Here is an 8,472-nt window from a genome sequence, read left to right as displayed (position 1 = left end):
TCTCTCTCTCTCTCTCTGTCTCTCTCTCTCTGTCTGTCTCTCTCTCTCGCTCTCTCTGTCTCTCTCTCTCTCTCTCTCTGTCTCTCTCTGTCTCTCTGTCTCTCTCTGCTCTCTGTCTCTCTCTCTCCTCTCTCTCTCTCTCTCTCTCTCTGTCCTCTCTCTCTCTCTCTGTCTCTCTCTGCTCTCTCTCTCTCTCTCTCTCTCTGTCTCTCTCTCTCTCTCTCTCTCTCTCTCTCTCTCTCTGTCTCTCTCTCTGTCTCTCTCTGTCTCTCTCTCTCTCTCTCTCTCTCTCTCTCTCTCTCTCTCTCTGTCTCTCTCTGTCTCTGTCTCTCTCTCTCCCTCTCTCTCTCCCTCTCTCTCTGTCTCTCCAGCCCAGTTACACGTCCAGCTCTGTGACGTCAGGCTCCTGTTCCAGCACCTCAGACTCCGTCACCACCTGGAGCGTCGGTATGTAACCCATAAAGAAACATACAGTATGACCCCAGAAGACTCTGAGGCCAGCACCCTGTTCACTAGTACACTACATGACCAAAAGTATGTGGACACCTGCTCGTTGAACATCTCGTTCCAAAATCACATCCATTAATATTGAGTTGGTCCCCCCTTTGCTGCTATAACAGCCTCCACTCTTCTGGGAAGGCTTTCCACTAGATGTTGGAACATTGGCATTGTGCATGGTGATCTGAGGCTTGTGTGCGGCTGCCATGGAAACCCATGGCCGAGCAGCCGCGATTCAGCACACAAGTGATAAAACTACGCGCTTCAGCACTCGGCGGTCCCGTTCTGTGAGCTTGTGTGGCCTACCACTTCACGGCTGAGCCGTTGTTGCTCCTAGACGTTTCCACTTCACAACAACAGCACTTACAGTTGACCGGGGCACCTCTAGCAGGGCATAAATTTGACGAACTGACTTGTTGGAAAGGTGGCATCCTATGACCCAGTCAGCCCAGTCAAAACTGTTCGCTGCTCTGGCACCCCAATGGTGGAACAAGCTCCCTCACGACGCCAGGACAGCGGAGTCACTCACCACCTTCCGGAGACACTTGAAACCCTACCTCTTTAAGGAATACCTGGAATAGTATAAAAGTAATCCTTCTACCCCCCCACCCAAATGAAAATACAAAATATACTCCAGAAATAAAAAATATATATAAAAAATATATTTTTATAAATAATTGTAAAGTGCTTGTCCCACTAGCTATCATAAGGTGAATGCACCAATTTGTAAGTAGCTCTGGATAAGAGCGTCTGCTAAATGACGTAAATGTAAATGTATGACTGTGCAATGTTGAAAGTCACTGAGCTCTTCAGTAAGGCCATTCTACTGCCAATGTTTGTCTATGGCGGTGTGCTCGATTTTATACACAATCTCTATTAGAATCCACTAATATGAAGGGGTGTCCACATACTGCTGTATATATATAGTGCATCTCTATTAGAATCCACTAATATGAAGGGGTGTCCACATACTGCTGTATATATAGTGCATCTCTATTAGAATCCACTAATATGAAGGGGTGTCCACATACTGCTGTATATATAGTGCATCTCTATTAGAATCCACTAATATGAAGGGGTGTCCACATACTGCTGTATATATAGTGCATCTCTATTAGAATCCACTAATATGAAGGGGTGTCCACATACTGCTGTATATATAGTGCATCTCTATTAGAATCCACTAATATGAAGGGGTGTCCACATACTGCTGTATATATAGTGCATCTCTATTAGAATCCACTAATATGAAGGGGTGTCCACATACTGCTGTATATATAGTGCATCTCTATTAGAATCCACTAATATGAAGGGGTGTCCACATACTGCTGTATATATAGTGCATCTCTATTAGAATCCACTAATATGAAGGGGTGTCCACATACTGCTGTATATATAGTGCATCTCTATTAGAATCCACTAATATGAAGGGGTGTCCACATACTGCTGTATATATAGTGCATCTCTATTAGAATCCACTAATATGAAGGGGTGTCCACATACTGCTGTATATATAGTGCATCTCTATTAGAATCCACTAATATGAAGGGGTATCCACATACTGCTGTATATATAGTGCATCTCTATTAGAATCCACTAATATGAAGGGGTGTCCACATACTGCTGTATATATAGTGCATCTCTATTAGAATCCACTAATATGAAGGGGTGTCCACATACTGCTGTATATATAGTGCATCTCTATTAGAATCCACTAATATGAAGGGGTATCCACATACTGCTGTATATATAGTGCATCTCTATTAGAATCCACTAATATGAAGGGGTGTCCACATACTGCTGTATATATAGTGCATCTCTATTAGAATCCACTAATATGAAGGGGTGTCCACATACTGCTGTATATATAGTGCATCTCTATTAGAATCCACTAATATGAAGGGGTGTCCACATACTGCTGTATATATAGTGCATCTCTATTAGAATCCACTAATATGAAGGGGTGTCCACATACTGCTGTATATATAGTGCATCTCTATTAGAATCCACTAATATGAAGGGGTATCCACATACTGCTGTATATATAGTGCATCTCTATTAGAATCCACTAATATGAAGGGGTATCCACATACTGCTGTATATATAGTGCATCTCTATTAGAATCCACTAATATGAAGGGGTGTCCACATACTGCTGTATATATATAGTGCATCTCTATTAGAATCCACTAATATGAAGGGGTGTCCACATACTGCTGTATATATAGTGCATCTCTATTAGAATCCACTAATATGAAGGGGTGTCGACATACTGCTGTATATATAGTGCATCTCTATTAGAATCCACTAATATGAAGGGGTGTCGACATACTGCTGTATATATAGTGCATCTCTATTAGAATCCACTAATATGAAGGGGTGTCCACATACTGCTGTATATATAGTGTATCTCTATTAGAATCCACTAATATGAAGGGGTGTCCACATACTGCTGTATATATAGTGTATCTCTATTAGAATCCACTAATATGAAGGGGTGTCCACATACTGCTGTATATATAGTGCATCTCTATTAGAATCCACTAATATGAAGGGGTGTCCACATACTGCTGTATATATAGTGCATCTCTATTAGAATCCACTAATATGAAGGGGTGTCCACATACTGCTGTATATATAGTGTATCTCTATTAGAATCCACTAATATGAAGGGGTGTCCACATACTGCTGTATATATAGTGTATCTCTATTAGAATCCACTAATATGAAGGGGTGTCCACATACTGCTGTATATATAGTGCATCTCTATTAGAATCCACTAATATGAAGGGGTGTCCACATACTGCTGTATATATAGTGCATCTCTATTAGAATCCACTAATATGAAGGGGTGTCCACATACTGCTGTATATATAGTGCATCTCTATTAGAATCCACTAATATGAAGGGGTGTCCACATACTGCTGTATATATAGTGTATCTCTATTAGAATCCACTAATATGAAGGGGTGTCCACATACTGCTGTATATATAGTGCATCTCTATTAGAATCCACTAATATGAAGGGGTGTCCACATACTGCTGTATATATAGTGCATCTCTATTAGAATCCACTAATATGAAGGGGGTGTCCACATACTGCTGTATATATAGTGTATCTCTATTAGAATCCACTAATATGAAGGGGTGTCGACATACTGCTGTATATATAGTGTATCTCTATTAGAATCCACTAATATGAAGGGGTGTCCACATACTGCTGTATATATAGTGCATCTCTATTAGAATCCACTAATATGAAGGGGTGTCCACATACTGCTGTATATATAGTGCATCTCTATTAGAATCCACTAATATGAAGGGGTATCCACATACTGCTGTATATATAGTGCACCTCTATTAGAATCCACTAATATGAAGGGGTGTCCACATACTGCTGTATATATAGTGCACCTCTATTAGAATCCACTAATATGAAGGGGTGTCCACATACTGCTGTATATATAGTGCATCTCTATTAGAATCCACTAATATGAAGGGGTGTCCACATACTGCTGTATATATAGTGCATCTCTATTAGAATCCACTAATATGAAGGGGTGTCCACATACTGCTGTATATATAGTGCACCTCTATTAGAATCCACTAATATGAAGGGGTGTCCACATACTGCTGTGTATATAGTGTATCTAGTGCACTACTTTAGGTCAGAGCCTGCACCCTATTCACTATAATGAAGTGTGCTATTTTTGTCCAGCAGTGGTGTGCTGTATAGGGAATAAAGTTATCATCACCAGTCCCCTTTCAGGATGGTTCGGGCGCCTGTAGAGAGGAATGATTTGACTCTAACCTGCAGCTGGCCTGAGGAACAGACAGGAAAATCTGCTGATATTCTCCATAGATACCCAGCGTCAACGACATCAGTGTAAAACGGAGATCTCTCTCTGTTTCATCAGGTCGAGACCCGGAACACGTCCCTCCCTTGGGGGAATCCTCGCCTGACGACTATCGCTATGCCAACCAGGTTTACTCAGACCCCCGCGAGCGAGAGAGGGAACAACACGACATGAATAAAAGGTCATTGAGGTGTCCGGAATTAGATGTTAGAAAACACATATAAAAGACAACCCAATGTGTTCTTCATGGACATGCAGTGGAACAACAGAGAGGCTGATGTCTGCATCAGAATGGAACAGCAATGTCGGCCATCTTACCTAGGACCAGTTGTAAACCAGCAGCAATAGGAACATAGGGCAGAAGTGCTCTAGATGTATGGTTCTCTCTCTCCCCTCCCAGGCTGCTGGACCCGGCGAACACGCTGCAGTTCGATGACTTTAAGAAGTGTTACGGGGAGATCCTCCATCGCTGGGGTCTGAAGGAAAAGAGAGCAGAGGTCCTCAAGTTCACTTCCTGTCCTCCTGAACCTCACAAAGGCATCGGTGAGTCTCCTGGATAGATAGTTTACCAGGGTCGGGTCAATTCAGGAAATAAACAGGCCTTTCTATTCCAATTCTGCTCAACGCTTCTCAATGAGAAAACATTTCATTGGAATTTCAGTTTGCTTCCTGAATTGACTGAATTGAAATGGAATTGACCCCAACTCTGTACTAAACCCCTCAGATAGAAAGGAAGGGCTCCATTCAATACGTATCGCGGAAGTTCAGCGCTATATCACAATTAAAATGTAATGGTCATTTACGATTGAGCTGACATATGGAGCGTTTACCGTGAATGCAGTCTTCGCAAAAGCGGGAACATTGCCTTTAAATTTAAATAGCGCTGAACTGCCGCGATATGGATGAATCGAGCCCGAAGAGTTCTATTTTCACTGAGAGAGATCATCAGTAGAGATAAACTCTGAGCTTTGAATTGAATCTGAACTGACTCCATTTGTTTCCTCTCTCCATCCACACCCTCTCCTCCTCCTCCTCCTCCCTCTCTAACTTCCCTCCTCTCTCCATCCACATCCTCCCCCTTTCCTCCTCCTCCTCCTCCTCCTCCTCCTCCTCCCCATCTCCTCCTTCCCTCTCTAACTTCCCTCCTCTCTCCATCCACACCCTCTCCTCCTCCTCCCCCTCTCCTCCCTCCTCTCTAACTTCCCTCCTCTCTCCATCCACACCCTCTCCTCCTCCTCCTCCTCCCCCCTAACCTCTCCTCCTCCTCCCCCTCTCCTCCCTCCTCTCTAACTTCCCTCCTCTCTCCATCCTCCCCCTCTCCTCCTCCTCCTCCCCCTCTCCTCCCTCCTCTCTCCATCCACACCCTCTCCTCCTCCTCCTCCCCCCACTCTAACTTCCCTCCTCTCTCCATCCACACCCCCCTCTCCTCCTCCTCCACACCCTCTCCTCCTCCTCCTCCCCCCTCTCCTCCCTCCTCTCTCCATCCACCCCCTCTCCTCCTCCTCCTCCCCCTCTCCTCCTCCTCCTCTCTCCATCCACACCCTCTCCTCCTCCTCCCCCTCTCCTCCTCCTCCTCCTCCCCCTCCTCCTCCTCCTCCTCCCCCTAACCTCTCCTCCTCCTCCCCCTCTCCTCCTCCCTCCTCTCTCCATCCACCCCCTCTCCTCCTCCCCCTCTCTCTTCAGAGTTTGGTGTGTACTGCTACCATTGTCGTAGCCAGGCGCGGGGGACTCAGTGTGCTGTGTGTAAGCGGTTCACCTTCCAGTGTGCCATCTGTCACGTGGCTGTACGAGGCTCCTCTAACTTCTGTCTGAGCTGCGGCCACGGGGGACACACCTCCCACATGATGGAGTGGTTCAGAACACAGGACGAATGTCCAACAGGCTGCGGCTGTCACTGTCTGCTACAGAGCACCTTCTGAGAGAGACACACTGAGACACACAGACCGACGCAGACACACACACACACAACTACACACACACACAGAGCTCTAAAAGCAGGGGGTTTGACAGACATTTAACCCTACTAAACACATGTACACACACACACACACACACCAGTCCATTAGTTGGATCCTGAACCGCTGTAGGAGAGCCCGGAGGGGTTGCATGATGAGATGTTAAAGGTGGAGTTGGTTATGAAGGCCTTAATGCCTTGACTAGATTTTCCCCCCTCACACTAAACGGCTGATTGAATTCCTTGAAGAGGATGTAGCTTTTGTTTGTCTGAAACTCTTGTCTGTCACTTAATATGCAACAGATGAAACGTATCCGTGGATGGCAGACCCATTCAGAACCACATCCCAACGCTCAGTGCTAGCTGGGCCGGTACTGGTCCTCTCATAAACTAAATATTGGAGGAAGAAGATTTCTGTACAGATCATGTGCCATATTTGTATAGAAATAAATGTTTTATGTTTAATGTGTTTGTTGTCATGTTATTTTAAATGGTCTGTTTTAGTAAACAGGAAACAGGAAGGACCAAGTGTACAAAGCCATGGTTCTCTCTCAAACCCCCACAGTAGAGTAGAGTACAGTAGTGTAGAGTTCAGTAGAGTTCAGTACTATACAGTAGAGTAGAGTTCAGTACAGTAGTGTACATTTACATTTACATTTTAGTCATTTAGCAGACGCTCTTATCCAGAGCGACTTACATGAGCAATTAGGGTTAAGTGCCTTGCTCAAGGGCACATCGACAGATTTTTCACCTAGTCGGCTCGGGGATTAGAACCAGCAACCTTTCGGTTACTGGCACAACGCTGTTAACCACTAAGCTACCTGCCGCCCGTGTAGAGTACTGTACTGTAGAGTTCAGTACTGTAGAGTAGAGTACAGTACTATATAGTTCAGTTGAGTATAGTTCAGTACAGTAGAGTTCATTTCAGTACTATACAGTAGAGTGCAGTAGAGTAGATTACAGTAAACTACAGTATACTGTAACTAACTACATAGAGACAGTCAGAGTACAGGTCAGTATACAGTATAACCCATAGAGACAGTCAGATTACAGGTCAGTATATAACCCATAGAGACAGCCAGAGTACAGGTCAGTATATAACCCATAGAGACAGAGTACAGGTCAGTATACAGTATAACCCATAGAGACAGTCAGAGTACAGGTCAGTATATAACCCATAGAGACAGTCAGAGTACAGGTCAGTATACAGTATAACCCATAGAGACAGTCAGAGTACAGGTCAGTATATAACCCATAGAGACAGTCAGAGTACAGGTCAGTATATAACCCATAGAGACAGTCAGAGTACATGTCAGTATACAGTATAACCCATAGAGACAGTCAGAGTACAGGTCAGTATACAGTATAACCCATAGAGACAGTCAGAGTACAGGTCAGTATATAACTCATAGAGACAGCCAGAGTACAGGTCAGTATATAACCCATAGAGACAGTCAGAGTACAGGTCAGTATATAACCCATAGAGACAGTCAGAGTACAGGTCAGTATATAACCCATAGAGACAGCCAGAGTACAGGTCAGTATATAACCCATAGAGACAGTCAGATTACAGGTCAGTATATAACCCATAGAGACAGCCAGAGTACAGGTCAGTATATAACCCATAGAGACAGTCAGAGTACAGGTCAGTATACAGTATAACCCATAGAGACAGTCAGAGTACAGGTCAGTATATAACCCATAGAGACAGTCAGAGTACAGGTCAGTATATAACCCATAGAGACAGCCAGAGTACAGGTCAGTATATAACCCATAGAGACAGTCAGAGTACAGGTCAGTATATAACCCATAGAGACAGTCAGAGTACAGGTCAGTATATAACCCATAGAGACAGTCAGAGTACAGGTCAGTATATAACCAATAGAGACAGTCAGAGTACAGGTCAGTATATAACCCATAGAGACAGCCAGAGTACAGGTCAGTATATAACCCATAGAGACAGCCAGAGTACAGGTCAGTATATAACCCATAGAGACAGTCAGAGTACAGGTCAGTATATAACCCATAGAGACAGCCAGAGTACAGGTCAGTATATAACCCATAGAGACAGTCAGAGTACAGGTCAGTATACAGTATAACCCATAGAGACAGCCAGAGTACAGGTCAGTATATAACCCATAGAGACAGCCAGAGTACAGGTCAG

At 44.1% G+C, this 8,472-nt stretch overlaps 1 protein-coding gene across 2 annotated transcripts in view; it reads left to right on the top strand.

The window, feature by feature from the left end:
• LOC123484002 (GATOR complex protein WDR59-like) overlaps positions 1-6,773 on the top strand; it is an 8,050-nt gene extending 1,277 nt beyond the window's left edge. For both annotated transcript variants that reach the window (XM_045214015.1, XM_045214013.1), the window contains 4 exons: positions 372-447; positions 4,415-4,535; positions 4,755-4,897; positions 6,038-6,773. In XM_045214015.1, the coding sequence (XP_045069950.1) occupies positions 372-447; positions 4,415-4,535; positions 4,755-4,897; positions 6,038-6,273 (576 nt within the window). In that variant the 3' untranslated portion in view covers positions 6,274-6,773. The remainder of the gene's footprint in view (positions 1-371; positions 448-4,414; positions 4,536-4,754; positions 4,898-6,037) is intronic.
• The last annotated feature ends 1,699 nt before the right edge of the window (positions 6,774-8,472 follow it).

The sequence above is a fragment of the Coregonus clupeaformis genome, unplaced genomic scaffold (genome assembly GCF_020615455.1).
Source record: "Coregonus clupeaformis isolate EN_2021a unplaced genomic scaffold, ASM2061545v1 scaf0181, whole genome shotgun sequence".
In the NCBI taxonomy this organism is placed as follows: Eukaryota; Metazoa; Chordata; class Actinopteri; order Salmoniformes; family Salmonidae; genus Coregonus; species Coregonus clupeaformis.
The sequence above is the reverse complement of the archived record's forward strand: the minus strand, read 5'-3'. Positions and strand labels throughout refer to the sequence as shown.